The sequence below is a fragment of the Motacilla alba genome, unplaced genomic scaffold, assembly GCF_015832195.1.
Source record: "Motacilla alba alba isolate MOTALB_02 unplaced genomic scaffold, Motacilla_alba_V1.0_pri HiC_scaffold_28, whole genome shotgun sequence".
Classification (NCBI taxonomy): Eukaryota; Metazoa; Chordata; class Aves; order Passeriformes; family Motacillidae; genus Motacilla; species Motacilla alba.
Window position 1 is genome coordinate 1314731 of NW_024037374.1, and position 18531 is coordinate 1333261.

Consider the following 18531-nt stretch of genomic DNA (forward strand, 5'->3'; position numbering starts at 1 on the left):
ACACTCAGGGGGGCTCATTAATGCTTCAAGGTACTTCAGTAATTTTAAGGTACTTGGTGTTTCCCTTTTGACACAGACTCGATGAGAGGTTTGTGCAATCATGGCCCCAATTATCTGCTTTAACGAGTCCCTTGAGAGCTTTGTACTGACACTCAGTGGGGCTCATTAATACTTTGAGATACTCAAGATTTTTAAGGTATTTGGATTTTCCTTTCCTCACTGAGGTTTCTGAGAAGTTTTTGTGCCATCCTGGCCTCCAAATTCTGTCCTCCAAGGGCTCCGTGAGGAGCCTGTGCTGGGGATGGACCTCAGTGGGACCCATTCATGCTTTTAGACACTTTGGCGTTTTCTTCTGACTTGGACTCCTGGAGAAGTTTGTGCAATCTCTTCTGAGGCCCTGAGCTTCAATGGCTCAGTTCCAAATGCACCATGGGACTCCTTAGGATCAAGCAAGTCCTGACAAACCATGGCTCTGCCTTTATTTCCCTCTGGTCTGAGGCAGTTTATTAGGAAAGTTTCCTGCTGCAGTTATGGAGAAATATTTCAAAGAGCTTGTAAGAAATTTGTATTCCTACTTTAAAGGGTGTCTTTTATTGCTTTTCTTATAACACAAGAGGTGACTGCAGCATTCAGTGACTGATACTGGCCCAGGGTCACTCCTAAGGAGGTCTGGCCAGGTCAGAGAAGCTCTGCCTCTAGGTCTGATCCGGTGTGGGTGACCTTGCTTCACATTTCCTCAAACCCATACTGTCTCTCCTCATTCACCTGGGATCTGCTTTCCTTGGAGAAATAGCTGCACTCAGGCAAAGAGGGGTTTCCTTGTTTAATTTTTGAAGCAATTTAAAACTCCAGAGTTTCTCTGTTGAAAACAGACACCCTCCTCAAATGTGTGCCAAGCCCAAGCTGCCACCAAGACCCCTGCAGACCTGCCTTGGGCCAGCTGTGAGCGTGGGTCATCATCCCAGCCTGCACTAGTGTCCTAGAGTGACGTTATGATGCTTGTATCCCCAGTCGTTGTTGTGTTTATGCTGGGTGTTATGTTCTGTGCCTTCAGACTGGCTCTGAAGAGTGAATGTTGTGCTTTGGTTTTGTTATCAGTCTGCTCCCCTGCGGCTGGTGGGACACAGAGATGGGCAATACATAGTGCGGCTTTTGCTTTTTGCTTAGCTTTCGCTTTGCTCTTGCTTCTGCTTTGCTCCTGCTTTGCTCTTGCTTTTGCTTCTGCTCATTAGTTAGTTTAGCTAAGCAGTCCAATTTTTCCTTGGATTGTTTTTCTTTCCCTTTTATGGAACCACTCAAACCTGTTCCGGACTGGGACCTGGGAAACACCGAGAGTTTGCACCTTGTGGCTGCAGCAGCCATCCCCAGTGCCGGAGGGACCAGTAACAGAGCGACCACTCCCAGGAGAGACTTTCTGAATTTGTCATCTTTTTCAGAGCAGTGAAAGAGTGTTGTCATCTGGTATGGTTCACTTTGTGTGCTGGGGGTGCTGTGCCTGTTAAATAAACAGGTTCTTTCCACTTTTCTCTGAGGAATCCTTCCCAAACTGGTTGGGGGGAGGGGCTGTGTGGGTTTGCTTTCTGGAGGGACTCCCTTTGGAGGTTTCCTCCCAAATTTGCCTAAAACCAGGACAAAATTAGGCACCTAATGTGCAGCCAGAGAGAGTGGAAAAAACCCTGTTTTGAGTGCATTTTGGTTGCCATTACTCTCTGTTGGTATAAAGCAGTTAACAGCCATGGTTTTTGAATTCATAATGTCTCTTGGGGTGAGGGCTTGCATGCATTTCTGGTCCCTAGGGGTTTTTGAGATCTTAATACCTCTGTGGACCCTAGGTTTATTTTCTTATCCAGAAATAGCTCTAGTATTCTCCCTAATACGTAGTTTTTACAGCAGAGGGGCAGTGACCAGAACAGCTATCCTGCTGGGCTTGGTGGTAATGACTTGTAAGAAGTTTGTAAACATGCCGGGGTCTGTTCCAGGAATGAATGGTTCATGGCTATGGTTATGCACCCAGTTTGTTAGAGGAGGAGCAGGGGATGAGGCTTTTCAGCCTTTGCTTTCCTTCTTCTCCTCTGAATCTGTTACCTCCCTATTGGAGAATGTTCAGTTTCCCCTGAATGTTAAAGAGACCATCTTTCTGGTATTTAATCTGGTAAGCTTCCTCTATACAGTCTGCAGCTTCTCTAGAATGAGGGCTGAGATTTCTAGACGGGGTGATGAGACCCCTGACCCAGGAGTAGACCCAGGCATGGAAAATCCTGAGTGGGGTGGGAAATGGGAGGATATGGGCCAAATCCTGAAGGAATTCTCTGGCCCTATAGTGTGGGACTTTCCCCATGAACAAATTCAGGACCCAGCCGAGGTGGGGAAATACCTGAAAGAGAAGTACCATGATGACCCTGAGGAGAAAAAGCTCATTGCAGTGAGCTGGGCCCTGGCATATGCTTATCACACACTGCTGGATACTCTAGGGCAGCAGACAGAGGCAGGGGAGCAGAGAGATAAATCAGCAGCTACCCCAGTCACTCAGGCTGCAGCCAACACCCCAGGCTCGAAGCCAGGAGCCAAAACAGACAGTGAGCCTGAGCCAGCAGCCAAACCAGACAGTGAGGCTCAACCAACGGCTGTTTCTACTAGCACTAGAAGCGGAAAGGGCACAGGCAAGACTGATTCACCAGTGGATGATGATGATGATGATGATGATGATGATGATGATGATTGATGATGATGATGATGATGATGATGATGATGATGCAAAAGAAGGACCCTCAATGCTTCCTGAATAAAATCAGGAGTCAAAGCAACAGATGCAAGATCAGAAGCCAAGAATGAGTCCTTTTCCCTGAAGGACCTCTGTGGCCTAAGGAAGGATTACACCCGACGATCTGATGAATCCATAATTAGCTGGCTAGTCCGTCTTTGGGATGCTGCAGGCGAGGCTACAGTTCTGGATGGCACTGAGGCGAGGCATTTGGGATCCCTGTCACATGATCCTGTCATCGACCAAGGAATGATGAGGGGGGCTGACCCTCACAGCCTCTGGGCACAGGTCTTGGACAGTGTCGCACAAAGATACCTGAGTGCAGACGATCTCTATATGCAACAAACCCAGTGGAAGACCATAGAACAAGGGATCCAACACCTGAGAGAAATGGCAGTGGCAGAGATTATCTTCTCAGATGACATAACAACTAGGAATCCAGACTTGGTACCATGCACCTCTGTGATGTGGTGAAAACTTGTACGACTTGGGCCACGCGAATACGCTTCTGCTTTGGCCATAATGCAGCGGGATGACAGGGATGAGACCGTGCTTGAAAAGAAGAAAACAACGAAGCTGCGAGCATATGCAGATGCTGTACATGGCCCAACACACGCCGGAATCACAGGGGTGGAAACACGTCTGCAGAAGTTAGAGGACAAGATGGAGGAGAATCATGAGAAGCTCACAGAGGAGATTACAGAGGGCTTTCTCCAAATCTTGGCAGTAGAGATCAGAGGTTCTGGTACCCAACACAGACGTTCCCCAGATGGAGAGAGAAGGTAGACCCCACAAGCTGAGCTGTGGTTCTTCCTGCATCATTGTGGAGAAAATATGAGGAGATGGGATGGAAAATCTACTGCTGCTCTGGCCCAACGGGTGCGTGAATTGAAGGAAGACAGGGCTCAGAGATGAAGGTTCCACCAAAAGGAAAGCAGCTCCAGTGGCCCATAGCCAAACTGCCAGGTATGATGATGATGATGATGACATGTCCGATCCCCTTGAAGGAGCCTCCAAGACATATGTCCATGGAAAGAAGGATAGCCAGGCTTAGAGGGGCCCTGCCTCTGGCCAGGTAGAGGCCAGGGAAAACCGTGTTTTCTGGACTGTGTGGATTCGTTGGCCTGGCACATCTGAACCACAAGAGTATAAAGCTTTAGTCAACATTGGTGCCCAGTGCACATTAATCCCATCAAGACATGTGGGAACAGAATCTGTTTCTATTGCTGGTGTGACAGGGGGATCACAGGATTTCACTTTGGTGGAAGCTGATGTGAGCCTGACTGGAAATGAGTGGAAGAAACACCCTATTGTGACTGGCCCAGAGGCCCTATGTATTTTGGGCATAGATTACCTCCAAAGTGGGTATTTCAAAGACCCAGAAGGACTCAGGTGGGCATTTGGGATAGCAGCTGTAGCGACAGAGGGTGTCCAGCAATTGAACACCTTGCCTAGACTGAGCGAGAATCCATGTACAGTAGGACTCCTGAAGGGAGAAGAGCAACAGGTACCAATTGCCACTTCCACAGTGCATCGTCGACAGTACAGAACCACTGGAGATGCTGTGATTGCCATCCATAAGATGATCTGAGAGCTTCAGAGCCACGGGGTGGCCAGCAAGACCCACTCACCCTTCAGCAGCCCCATTTGGCCTGTGCGTAAATCTGAAGGAGAATGGAGATTGACTGTGGACTACCGTGCATTGAATGAAGTGACCCCACTACTGAGCGCTGCTGTGCCAGACATGTTAGAGCTCCAGTACGAGCCGGAGTCCAAGGCAGCAAAGTGGTGTGCCACTATCAACATTGCCAATGCATTTTTCTCCATTCCTCTGGCAGCAGAATGCAGGCCTCAGTTTGCCTTCACATGGAGAGGAGTGCAGTACACCTGGAACCGATTGCCCCAGGAGTGGAAGCACAGCCCCACCATCTGCCATGGACTGATCCAGAGTGCACTAGAAAAGGGTGAGGCTCCAGAACATCTACAGGATATTGATGACATCATTGTGTGGGGGAACACAGCTGCAGAAGTGTTTGAGAAAGGAGAGGAAATCATCCAAATCCTCCTGGGAGCTGGTTTTGCCATCAAAAAGAGCAAAGTGAAGAGACCAGATCATGAGATTCAGTTCCTAGGAGTAAAGTGGCAAGATGGTTGGTGTCAGATTCCAACTGAGGTCATCAACAAGATCACAGCTATGTCTCCACCAACCAATAAGAAGGAGACACAAGCTTTCCTAGGTGCCATAAGCTTTTGGAGAATGCATATTCCTGAGTACAGCCAGATTGTGAGCCCTCCTTACCTGGTCACCTGCAAGAAGAACAATTTCCACTGGGGCCCTGAGCAGCAATAAGCCTTTGCCCAAATTAAGCATGAGATCGCTCATGCGGTAGCCCTTGGCCCAGTCAGGAGGACCAGAGGTGAAGAATGTGCTCTACTCTGCAGCTGGGAGCCATGGTTTGTCCTGGAGCCTTTGGCAGAAGGTGCCTGGGGAGACTCGAGGCTGGCCACTGGGATTTTGGAGCTGAAGCTACAGAGGGTCTGAAGCCAACTACACTCCCACAGAGAAGGAAATCTTGGCCACCTATGAAGGAGTTCAAGCCGCCTCAGGGGTGATTAACACGGAAGCACAACTCCTCCTGGCACCATGACTACCAGTGCTGGGGTGGATGTTCAAAAGAAAGGTTCCCTCTACCCACCATGCCACTGACGTTACATGGAGCAAGTGGATTGCTTTTATCACACAGCGCATCTGTATTGGAAACCTGAATTGCCCTGGGATTTTGGAGATAATTACAAACTGGCTGGAAGGTGAAAACTGTAGTCTCACTGACAAAGAGCAGCAGGAACAAGGAACCACGGCTGAAGAAGCTCCACCACATAACCAACTACCAGCAGAGGAAACACGCTATGCTTGTTTCACTGACGGATCCTGTCACATCATAGGAATGAAACAGAAGTGGAAAGCAGCCATATGGAACCCCACATGACAGGTTGCTCAAGCTACCGAAGGAGAAGGTGGATCAAGTCAACTTGCTGAACTCAAGGCCATTCAGCTGGCCCTAGACATTGCTGAAAGAGAGAAGTGGCCCAAGCTCTACCTCTACACTGATTAATGGATGGTAGCCAATGCTCTGTTGGACTGGCTGGAAAGGAGGAAAAAGGCCAACTGGCAGCATAGAGGAAAACCAATTTGGGCTGTTGATGAATGGAAAGACATTGCCACTTGGGTAGAAAATCTGTCTGTGAAAATCCAGCATGTAGATGCCCATGTCTCCAAGAATCGGGCTAATGAGGAACACCGGAACAACGAGCAGGTAGATCAGGCAGCAAAAATAGAGGTGTTGAAGATAGACTTAGATTGGCAGCATAAGAGGGAGTGGTTCCTAGCTCGATGGGCCCATGATGCCTCAGGTCATCAGGGCAGAGATGCCACCTATAAGTGGGCAAGAGACCAAGGGTTGGATTTGACCATGGACAGTATTTTGCAGGTTATCCATGACTGTGAGACGTGTGCTGCCATCAAGCAGGCCAAGCAAGTGAAGCCCCTATGGTACGGTGGGCGGTGGTCCAAGTACAAGTATGAGGAGGCCTGGCAGATTGACTGCATCACACTGCCCCAGACACGCCAAGGCAAGCATTATGTGCTCACCATGGTGGAAGCCACCACAGGATGGCTGGAGACCTACCCTGTGCCTCACACCACTGCCCAGAACACCAGCTTGGGCCTGGAAAAGCAAATCCTGTTGAGACATGGCACCCCTGAAAGAATTGAGTTGGACAACGGGACCCATTTCAAGAACAGCCTTATCAACACCTGGGCCAGGGAACATGGCATTGAATGGATATGTCATATCCCCTATCATGCACCAGCTGCAGGCAAAGTTGAAAGGTGCAACAGACTATATAAGACTACCCTGAAGGCACTTGGCAGAGGAGCTTTAGAAATTAGGAAATGAACTTAGCAAAAACCATCTGGATGGTCAACTCCCGAGGGTCCATCAATCGAGCTGGTCCTGCCCAGTCTGAACCCTTGCGCACAGTGGATGGAGATAAAGTCCATGTGGTACATATGAAAGGTATTTTAGGAAAGACTGGATTAATCCCACCTCGGGCAAAGACAAACCCATCTGTGGGATTGTTTTTGCTCAAGGACCTGGTTACACTTGGTGGGTAATGCAGAGAGATGGAGAACGCCATTGTGTACCACAGGGAAACCTGGTCTTGAAACCTCATGTCTGTGAACTGTGTGTAAGGTTTCATTGTGAGACAGATGGAAATAGAATAAGGGGTAGATAATCTCCTGGATTGCCGAGCAATTTGCATTCTATTTGCCATCTGTATGGCAGTTGTCTTCTGTTAAGGGAGCAGTTTTCCTTATCTCTTCCACAACCAATCCTCCCTCTGGGGAGACATCTGCTGATAACAGACTATTGAATGTCACTGCATGGCTGATAAGAATTATAGCATCCCACTGGGAGATGCTCTGCCCAGAGGGAGGAGCCAAGCATTCCTACCCAGGTACAATCTGGAGGTTCTGGAACACCAGCACGGCTTTTCTCCACTGGATTTCCCAGAGGAGAACAGCTGCCTCTTCCACTGGATCGTCAGAAGAAGGCTACACCCTTTTCTGCAGGATCCCTGCTCTAACAGAACCACACCTAACACTCCAGGAGCACTGCAGCCACAATTACAATTGGACTGCTACCAACACCCCAACCAATAGGGTGTCAGGTTGTGTTCTGACTCTGTCAGTATTGTTTTAGTTTACTGCATTGTTTGTTTTATCCTTTCATTTTCTTCCTTATTAAAGAACTGTTATTTCCTGCTCCCATATTTTTGACTGAGAGCCTGAGAGCCGCTTAATTTAAAATTTATGGCAGATCGAGAGAGTGGGGGATTTCACATTCTCCATTTCAGGGGAGGCTCCTGCCTTCCTTAGCCCACACCAGTCTTTTTAAACCAAGACAATGTTAAAGGACAGGAAAAAGGGGTGACTCAGGAAAAGCAAAGGAAACAATTTAGCCCATTTAGAAGCTAAAACTGCAACTGAATCAGAGACAGAAAAATTAATCATAGTATTAACACCCATAAGAGAGAAATGCAAGAAGTCCCTGTGTTCAGTGGGACAGAAGAGGAAGAACTTCTTAAAATAGGAGCCAAGAAAGATAACAAAGGGAAGTGGAGATCAGCAGATGGGAGGCAAGTGTTGAATAAAACCCTAATGCTAGAAGAAAATGATAGAAGGCACACATGGAACAACACATTGGGGTACTCAAGTGCTAAGTGATCAAGTTCTAAAGGATTGGGGCTACATAGGAATTTTCAGAATTGATAAGCAAGTCACTGAACGGTGTGTGATATGTCAATAGGGGAATATAAAAATCATGAGGAAAACACCCAGAGGAGGGTGAGAACTAGCCTTAAGGCCCTTTCAAAACATCCAAATAGACTTTACTGAGCTTCCCCAGGTACAATGGTGGAAGTTTATGCCAGTGGTAGTAGATCACTTGACTCATTGGGTAGAGGTGGTACCCACTGTGAAAACCAATGCCAATGTTGTGAGTAAAACACTTCTAGAATCAATCATTCCCCATTATGGGAGGGTAAACAGGATTGATTCAGACCAAGGAACTAATTTCACATCAAAGATATTGCAGAAAGTTGTACAGGCCAGGGAAGTGAAATGAGAGTTACACACTCCATGGCATCCACAGAGTTCCGGCCGGGTTGAGAGAATGAAACAAGCTCTGAAAAGAGCTCTAGTTATGCTAATATTGAAACCCAAATGTCATGGATCAAATGTCTCCCTTTGGCCTTATTAAGAAAATTAGAACCCAGCCCCAGTCAGATCTGGGGTCTCACCCTATGAAATGGTGTTTGGGTTACCCTTCCTGACCTCACCCCAGAAGGTTGCCACCTATGAGGAAAGCAAAACCAATGCCATGAAATATGTTCTGTCTCTAGCACAAACCTTAGAAGGGCTAAGACATAAAGGGGCAATTCCTCAAACTACCACCCTGGATTTCAGAATCCATCATATTAATCCTGGGGATTGGGTGTTGATTAAGTCATGGAGAGATCAGCCTCTAACTCCTCGGTGGGAAGGTCCCTTTCAGGTACTGTTCCACCACAGAATCAGCCATGCGAATTGCAGAGCGGGGATGGACTCATGCCAGCAGAGTCAAAGGCCCACTAGAAGAACCCAAGGAGTGGACTATAACATCCAGGCTGGGTGAAACAAGATTGACTCTCAAGCAGAGACTGAAAGACAACCAGAAAAACACCAAGATGCCCAAAAATAGAGTCAAGCATCCACTAACCAGCTGGAGAACTGTCTTCCTGTTTTAATGGTGAGAATTACCAGCATCTGTTGAGGGGAAGGACACAAGGGACCATAAAAGGTAATGGCACAGCTTCTTTAAGAAAATAAGACAAAGGAAGGAGGGCAAGACCGGGTTGGCCCTTTGTTCACTACCAAGAAGACTCCATAGCTCTGCTGCAGGTAGCAACCCTGTAGGCATGGTAAGGTAGGGACAAAAGGCCATAGCAGACCTCTGTCATTCCTCAGTTGTCTTTTAATATAACAGGTACTAGAGGGCAGGACTGAGTCAGCCTCTGTACTCACCCCTAAGATACACTGAATATGGGTAGCAACCACATAGGGATGGTAGATGGGAGTCAAAGCCACACTGGACCTCTGTGATGCCCGTTTGTCCATTCCAAATAAGTGTGTCTAAGGAAACCCTGAGATTTTTTTCTCCTGTTCCCACTGTCCTTGCCCACATCAAACAGAAGCTGGTATGACTCATTCAAGAGAGAGAGAAAATTTTTGACTTAATTGTTTGAGCAAAATGACTTATAGAAAAAGAAAAGGCGAGGTTTGTTATAGATGAGTAATCCTATGGTTGACTCTCACAATTAAGGGGTGAATATTAAATATATGTTAAGAGAAGCTTTGTCGATGTATAGTTATCTTTCCCCTGCCCCTTGCCTTGTTATCACAGGATGGCCTCAGTAGTCGGGGCATTTGGGAGGGTGGGCTTGTTACTATGGCAGCACCTGACCTCCAGTCAAGCTGTAAGAAAGTGATTTCCACCACTGGACAGTGAAGAAGGAGTCAATTGACAAGAATTTGGGACGGGCTAGAGGTATAAAAGACAGAGCATCCATTTTGTAGATGAGCACCTGGTAACTGAATCCTTTCCCTCCAGCACTGTGTTCTTTTCTTTATTCAGTCTTCTGTTGTATTTTGATAAGGTCTTAATAAACCATCTAAATTTTTGAAAGTGAAAATTGCTTCTCACATGAGGTTGGGGAATGTAGGGCAAGATTGTTCACACTGGGTCAGCTCCAAGGTACAGCTTCTCTGACCAGGCCAGACCTCCTTCGGAGCAGAGGTACATCAATATCAATCACAGAATGCTGCAATCAGCTCTTCCCTTAAGATAACAGTAATAAAATACACACTTTAAAATAGGATTACATGTTTCTTAGAAGCTCATTGAATTATTTCTCCATAACTGTAAAAGGAAAACCTTCCTGATGAACTGCACTGGAGCAGAGGGAAATCAAGGCAGATGCATGGTTTGTCAGGACTTACTTAATTCTAATGAGCCCCGTGGTGCATTTGGCGCTGAGCCCTGGAACCTCAGGGCCTGAGAGAAGATTGCACAAACCTTTCCAGGAGTCAAAGTCAGAAGAAACACTCAAAGTGTCTCAAAGCGTTAATGGGTCCAAATGAGGTCCATCCCCAACACATTCTCCTCATGGACTCCTTAGAGGAGAGAATTGGAGGCCAGGATAGCACAAAAAAAAACCTCTCAGAGACTTAGTGTGGAAAGGAAATTCAAAAGTAGCTTAAAAACCTTGAGTATTTCAAAGCATTAATGAGCCCCACTGAGTGTCAGTACAAAGCTCTCTAGGGACTCGTTAAAGCAGATAATTGGAGCCATGATTGCACAAATCGCTCACACAGTCTGTTACCAGAAAGGAAAAACCAAATACCTTAAAATAACTGAAGTACTTTGAAGTATTAATGAGCCCCCCTAAGTGTCATTACTGATAAAGGCTCAAGGGACTAATTAAAGCAGATAATTGGAGGCTGTGACTGCACAATCTTTCTCGAGTCTGTATCAAAAGGCAAACACCAAGTAGCTAAAAAGCAGAAGTACTCTGAAGTATTAATGAGTCCCACTGAATGTTGCAACTGACAAAGCCTCTCCAGGGACTAATTACAGCAGAGAATTGGAGGCCATGATTGCAGAAAGCTCTCAGAGACTCCAAGGCAAAAGCCAAACCCAAAGTCCTTTGAAAAGCCTGAGTCCCTGGGAGCATGAAGGAACCCCCAGGGCCATTGCTGAGCAAGGCTCCCCAGGGACTCCTTCCAGCAGATCCTTGAGGCCACTGGGATGTGGGCTAGGGGGGGATACTGAGGGCAGGACAAGGGGCTGCCAGGGGCCAGCCTGGCTGGGGCTGTGCCAGGAGGCGTCAGTGCCTCAGCACAAGGTGTCTCCTGCCAGCCCTTGGTGGCACAGAGCCTGCTGTGCCCCAGGGCACCAAGCCTTGGCTTCTCTTTGTCCCCACCTGTGATCACTGCCTGCAGTTCTCTGCTCTGCCTACAGCCTGGGGACACTTTCTCAGTCGTGTCCCTCCCTGGGACCCATTAAAAGTTCAAGAAACTTTGGAGTGTGATTCTGACTTGGAGTTCTGCAGAGGTTTCTTCAGCTGTCTCTCAGGGACTGATGTTCAGGGCCTGAGCACAAAGCCCCAGAGGGTCATTAAAGTCCTTGTGCTGTGTCTGTGCTGCTGAGCTGGGCTGGGCTGCTGGCACAGAGGCAGCTCCTGGTAACCAAGAAGAGCTTCAAAAGCACATTTCTCTTGCTGAACAGCTCTTCTGCCAGCCCAGCAGGGCTGGGGCACTGCCTGCAGCCACCCTGGCACAGCACAGAGGCACAGAGAGCTTCAATCAGTCAGGGCTGGGAAGTTGCTGAGAAGTGCCTGGGGCAGAATCCCTGCCAGCCCTTGGCACAGGAACCTCTGGCTGCAGGACAATGCAGCTGCAGCTCCTGGAGTGATCTCCTACAGCTGCAACATCCCAATGCCTACAGACCCTGTGAGTACATTCTCTGATTGTCTCTTGTGCAGAGCAGCCAGGGGTGCCCAGGGCTGTCCTGCAGAGCAGGCTCCTGCAGCCCAGGGCACTGTGCTGGGGCAGGGACTCTGCTGCCTGCCAGGGACAGCTCTCAGCCAGCACTGGGGGACAAGATCTGGTTGGCAGGAGACAGCTGGTAAGGCATGGAAATGTTGTCGTTGTGTGGTGAGGATGCTGCATTGTTCAGGACTGCTCCCAGCAAGGCATTTAACTGCAGAACATTTCCAAGCAGATTCTACAGGGAGCACAGCAAGTCAGGGACTGCATAAAAGGAAAATCCTGCTTTTGTAAATCTACTGTTCTGGGTTGCCTGGATGGGAAATTGGAGATAGAAAATCATCTCTCAGTTCAGGTGGAGAAAAATAAAAAAAAAAAATCTTGTCTCAGATCTGAATAAACCAGGCAATGACAAAAATAAGCACATACCCCTTTACAGGCAGCATCAGCTTCACTTTTCCAGCCTCCTCAGGGTTGCTCTGACATTGCCTTCAGAGCCTACAGAGCCAGAGCTGCCCCTGGGCAGTGCCAGACCAGGGAGGGGTCTGCAGGGCAGAGCTGAGCCCCCAGGGCTGGGCTGGGCTCTGGCAGCACTGGCAGGGCCCAGCCCTGGGCACAGGGAAGCAGCTGCTGGCAGGGACAGCTCCAGGCAGCAGAGCCCAGGGCAGGCAGTGGAGGGAAAGTGCCCCCAGGCTGTGCTGGGATAGTTAAAGTCCTCTCAAAGGTCAGCTATTCCATGATTACTTTTCTTACAGATCCCCATGGCCAACCCCAGCAAATGTCCAACAGCAGCTCCATCAGCCACTTCCTCCTGCTGGCATTGGCAGACACGCGGCAGCTGCAGCTGCTGCACTTCTGCCTCTTGCTGGGCATCTCCCTGGCTGCCCTCCTGGGCAACGGCCTCATCATCAGCGCCGTAGCCTGCGGCCACCACCTGCACACGCCCATGTTCTTCTTCCTGCTCAACCTGGCCCTCACTGAGCTGGGCTCCATCTGCACCACTGTCCCCAAAGCCATGCACAATTCCCTCTGGGACACCAGGACCATCTCCTACACAGGATGTGCCTCCCAAGTATTTTTTTTTGTTTTCTGCGCTGCAACAGAATATTTCCTGCTGACCATCATGTGCTACGACCGCTACGTGTCCATCTGCAAACCCCTGCACTACGGGACCCTCCTGGGCAGCAGAGCTTGTGCCCGCATGGCAGCAGCTGCCTGGGCCAGTGCCTTTCTCTATTCACTGCTGCACACGGCCAATACATTTTCCCTTCCCCTGGGCCATGGCAATGCCCTGGGACAGTTCTTCTGTGAAATTCCCCAGATCCTCAAGCTCTCCTGCTCCAAATCCTTTCACAGGGAACTTGGGCTAACTGCAGGTAGTGTTTGTTTGGTATTTGGTTGTTTTGTATTCATTGTTTTCTCCTATGTGCAGATCTTCAGGGTCGTGCTGAGGATCCCCTCTGAGCAGGCACGGCACAAAGCCTTTTCCACCTGCCTCCCTCACCTGGCTGTGCTCTCCCTGTTCCTCACCACTGGCATGTTTGCCTACCTGAAGCCCCCCTCCATGTCATCCCCATCCCTGGATCTGGCCCTGTCAGTTCTGTACTCAGTGGTGCCTCCAGCCCTGAGCCCCCTCATCTACAGCCTGAGGAACCAGGAGCTCAAGGCTGCAGTGTGGAGACTGATGACTGGATGCTTTCAGGAACATTGAACTGCTGACGTATTTCTGCAAATCACTTGTAATAAAAGTAATCTATGATAATTCTTGTTGGTTTCATTTTGGAGCTGATTTTTCTTTGGTTTATTTTTTTCATATTGTCTACAAAGAAATGTAATTGTTTTTGCCATTTCTCACTTTGTTTCTCTCCACCTTGCCTGTGGCCACAGACCTTTTCAATGAATGGCTGCACTCTTGGTGGCTTTAAAGGAACTAAAGGATCTCCCAGCAAAGTTTTCTGCAGAGATGCCCTTTAGTGGCCTCCTCTGGAGCTGCAGCAGCAATGTCTGTGTGCAGAGCTGGGGGCAGATCAGTGCTGGCCCAGCAGCTGTGCCCAGCAGCAGCAGCAGCACTTGGTGTTGCCAGTGCTGCTGCCGTGGCCCTGCCCCACTGCCCTGGTGGCCCTGGTGTTGCTGTAGGGCCTGAGTGCTCTTGGGGCCGGGCACAGTCGTGGGGGTGGCAGTGCCGGGGCTGCAGCAGGGACAGGCCATGGGCACTGCTGGGGCAGTGCTGACGCCTCAGGCCAGGGCCTGGGGGCTCCAGGCTCTTTGCCCAGGCTCCCTCAAGAACACAGCCTGGCCAATGCTGAGCAGAGAAAACCCCCGTGAGCAGACCTAGGCTGGTCGTGGGCAGGCTGGGGGCAAACAGCATGGCTGGGGCTCTGCAAGGGCCCTGGGGCACACGGGAAGGAGCAGCAGAACAGGGGCTGATCCATCCCCAGTGCGCTGCACAGCCCAGGGCAGCATCCCAGAGCATCCTCATGGAGCTGCCAACAACATCCCCCCTCTGCAGCCCTGGCCTCTCCCCCAGCTCACACAGGTGCCGCATCCTTGCAGGCACAGGCACGGCAGCACTGGCTCAGGAGCCCCTGTTTGCATTGCACACAGCAGGTGGGAGCACCCCCATGCTATTGCTGTGGGGACATGAACCTGAGGGAGCACAAATGCCATCAGCCCCTGGGGCCACCAAGGGCTGGGGGACACCAGGGAAAGCACTCAGCTTTGTCCTGGCCTCTGCAGTCAGCCAGAAAGTTTGTTCCCATCAGCTGCGAGTTTCCTGTCCCACTGCAGATGCTGTTGCTCTGAGCCAGGGCTGCCTGGCAGCCATCCCCAAACTGCCCTGAGCATTGCCTTAGCTTCACCTTTGCTTTCTTTACTCTTCCCTGGCACAAATTTCCTGCTGTTTCCCAGCTCTTTTCCCAGCCCCGCACACAGCCCATCCCTGTTTGCCCTTTCCTCTCTGGCCCCACTCCCCATTGTAGTTCCTGACTTGGCACCATGGGAACGGCCCTTCGGGAGCAGGATCATCCTGCAAGTGCTGCAGGAATTGTCTGCAGGCTCCTGCAGTGCCTCCTGCTGCTCCCTTTGCCAGAGGCAGCCCAGGCCAGGGGGGCCCATCTGGGCTGCTGTGTCTGCCTGTGGGGCTCCCTGTTCTGGGCAAGGAGGAGGAGCTGCAGAGGCTCTGCAGGACTGACAGGATGGGCTTTGGGCCAGGGAGGAGAAGCTGAGGCACCTGGGCTGCTGGAGCTTCTGAAGAGGAGGCCCAGGGCTCCAAGGGTGCTTTCAGGGAATCCCAGAATCAGCAAGGGTGGAAAAGACCTTGGAGATCATCAAGTCCAGTCTGTGCTCTCACACCGCCTTGTTTCCCTTGAGCCTCCTCTTCTCCAGGATAAACAACCCCAGCTCCCTCAGCCACTCCTCACAGGACTTGTGCTCCAGACCTCTCCCCAGCCTTGTTGCCCTTCTCTGGACACGCTCCAGCCCCTCTGTGTCCTTCCTGAATTGCAGGCCCAGAACTGGGCACAGCACTTGTGGTCCTGCCCAACCAGTGCCCAGCACAGGGGAAGAATCACTGCCCTGCTCCTGCTGGCCACACCATTCCTGATCCAGGCCAGGAGCCATTGGCCTTCTTGGCCACCTGGGCACACTGCTGGCTCATGTCCAGCCTGCTGTCCATCAGTTCCTGCAGGTCCCTTTCTGCCTGGCTGCTCTCCAGCCACTCTGTCCCCAGCCTGTAGTGCTGCAGGGGTTGTTGTGGCCAAAGTGCAGGACCCAGCACTGGGACTTGTTAAACCTCAACTGGTTGGATTTAGTCCCTGGATCCAGCCTGTTCAGGGCCCTGTGCAGAGCCCTCCTACTCTCCAGCAGATGCACACTCAAGCCCAGCTTGGTGTCATCTGCAAATTTTTTGATGGTGGACTCAATCCCCTCATCCAGATCATCTAAATCCCCTCATTCAGATCATCAATGCAGATATTGAAATCCATGCTGGCTGGCTCTAAACCCTCGGCCATCCTGTGGGTGCTCTGAGATGGCACTCAAGGTGATCTGTTCCACATCCTTGCTGGGCACCGAGGTCAGGCTGACAGGCGTGGAGCTCCCCAGATCCTCCTGCCAGCCCTTCCCAGAGATAGGGTTACACTGTGTCATGGTTTGATGCTGGCCCAATGCCAGTGCCCCCATGAAAACCCATCTTCCCTAGTGTCTGCTGTGAGATGTGATCAGAGACAGAGCAAAGCAGGCCTCCACTTGCAACAAAAGAAAAAAACTTTATTATTACACAATTACAATAAAATTAACACACAGAGCAGAATGGAAAACCTTTTAAAACATTTCTCCTCCCCCCACTCAATTCTTACAGAATATTACAGAACCTTAGATCTTAATCCAGTCCATCACCCTTCAGATAATCAACTCAGTCCATCTCTTCACCCTTCAGATAATCACTTCTCATTTCATTAAGGAGAGAAGGAGCCCTCCTTGTGCCACCACAGGTAAATCCCCGTCACTCAGCAACTACACGTCGTGACTTCTTCCTTCCATGTTCAGTGCTCTCACCACTGCACATGGACCAGAGCTGCTCTTAGGGTTTCCCCTTTCAAGGATGCCTTGCCCAGTTCCACAAGAGAACGACAGTCTCTCTCACCTCATTTTGGGACACCAGTCCCCCCCAATATTTCACCCCCTGGGGCCGAGGGGTCTCACCATCTCTTCATCACCTGTCGTCTCCGCACACATCACTCCTTTGGCGCAGCCTCCCCCTAAAATGCAGTCTCTGTATTACAGGAAAGGTTCTATCCATGGCTAATACAAGAAAAGTCCAGCCAAAAGCCACTCCATCATCTCCTCCACCTAGGATTCTCTCAGCTTCCCCCAGTCTTTCTTCACTTGCACCACTCTGGATCACACTTGCGCATTCCTTCTTATCCGTCTCTCTCTCCTCTCTCAGCTCCCGGAGGATCAACATTTGCAAGGTTTTCCATCGTCTCACAGAAGGGTTAAAATCACAGTCTCAGCTTATCTCAAACTCCCACACGACGGGGGGGGAAGAAGGGCACTCTTTCCCTCGTCGGCCCCCCCCCTTCTCCTCCTCGGCCAGGCCAGTGCTATCAAATTTCAAGATAGCACTGGCACCTCTCTCTCTCTCTCTCCCTCTCCTTTTGAGAAAGGGGGGGGCTGCCCACTACCTCTCCGAGTTCTTCCACCCTTCCGTCTCTTCCGTCTCTGCCCAAGGCTCCGGGCCTTCCTCGCTCAGCCGCGTGGCCTTTTCCCCTCCCCCACCCAGCCCGAAGCTGGGCAGGGGAGGTCTGAACTCTCCTCCGACCGGAACCAAAAGAGGAAGATCCCCCCTGGGAGCTATCGCTTTTAACCCCTGTGTTCTCAGAGGCGGATCCATATCCTCAATGGTCAAACCAGGTGCCAATATCCACATCTGGGCACCTATTGGTTTGACCACTACCACCTCCCAAAAACTCATTTCCTCTCAAACCACGACACACTGGCACCTCCAGTCCTCTGGGACCTCCCTGCTGAGCCAGGACTGATGGGAAATGGTGGAGAGCAGCTTGGGGAGCTCATCCACCAGCTCCTTCATTCCCCTGGGATGGATCCCATCTGGTGCCAGAGACACCTGTGAGCCTCTGAGTTGCTCAGCAGGTCAGCAGCTGCTTCCTCCTGGATTCCAGGGGGCTGTTCTTCTCCCTGTACCCATCTACCAGCATAGGAAAACACTTGTCTGGAGGACAATCTGTCTTATTGTTGAAAATTGAAACAAGCAAGGTGTTAAGCAATTCAAACCTTTCCTTATCTTCAGTTACCATATTCTCCACTGCCTCCAATAAAGAGTAGAGGTTCTCCTTCTCCCTCCTTTTGTTATAATTCTTTTACAAATCCTTTTGTATTTTTTTACAGAAGCCACCAGGTTAGTTCTTATTGCACATTCATCTCTCAAGTTTTCTTCTTTCATAACTTAACAACATCCTTAAACACTTCCTGAGCTGCTGCTCCTTTTTTCCCTTGGGTTCCCACAAAATCTCCATGGGCAGCCAGGCCAGTCATTTTCCTCACTAGCTCATCTTTTGCCACACTGGGACAGGCTGCTCCTTCCCACTTAATATTACTCCCTTGAAATATGTCGATCCTTCCTGGACCCCTTTGTTTTTAAGGGCTGTTTCCCTTGAAAAACTCAGTACCTGATTCAGTACTCCCCAAATCAGCATCCTAAACAGGCCAAAGTCTGCTCTTCTTACTTCCAGTATAGAAGTTTTGTTGCTGCCACTCCTTCTCTCACAGGACATTGAAATCTTGATTATTTCATGGTCACTGTGCCCCAGGCAGCCTCCGAGCCCCACATCTGCCACCAGCCCTTCTCTGTTTGTGAACAGCAGGAGACAGAGCTTTCCTTGGCAGTGGAAGTGTTACCAAAATTCAGTAAAACAGAAAACTCCTTAACAGCAGTGCAGCATTAGGAAGCAGCATTCTTTATTCAGCCGGATGCATGGGGGAGAGCTCCTCCCAAAGCCGTGCGTGCTGAGTACAGGAAAGTTTCTGTTTATTTTCTGTATTTTGCACACATATTCATTGATTGTCCTGGACTAAACACACATCTGATAATCATCTCCCCAAA

General features: G+C 49.9%; 1 protein-coding gene and 1 pseudogene across 1 annotated transcript; one reads left to right on the forward strand and one right to left on the reverse strand.

Annotated features, from left to right (window-relative positions):
- LOC119696322 overlaps positions 1–18531 on the reverse strand; it is a 2199709-nt pseudogene that overhangs the window by 436481 nt on the left and 1744697 nt on the right.
- LOC119696338 (olfactory receptor 14I1-like) lies at positions 12242–13741 on the forward strand. The gene has a single exon (XM_038126043.1). It carries the CDS (start codon positions 12646–12648, stop codon positions 13618–13620), a length of 975 nt encoding a protein of 324 aa, XP_037981971.1. The 5' UTR covers positions 12242–12645; the 3' UTR covers positions 13621–13741.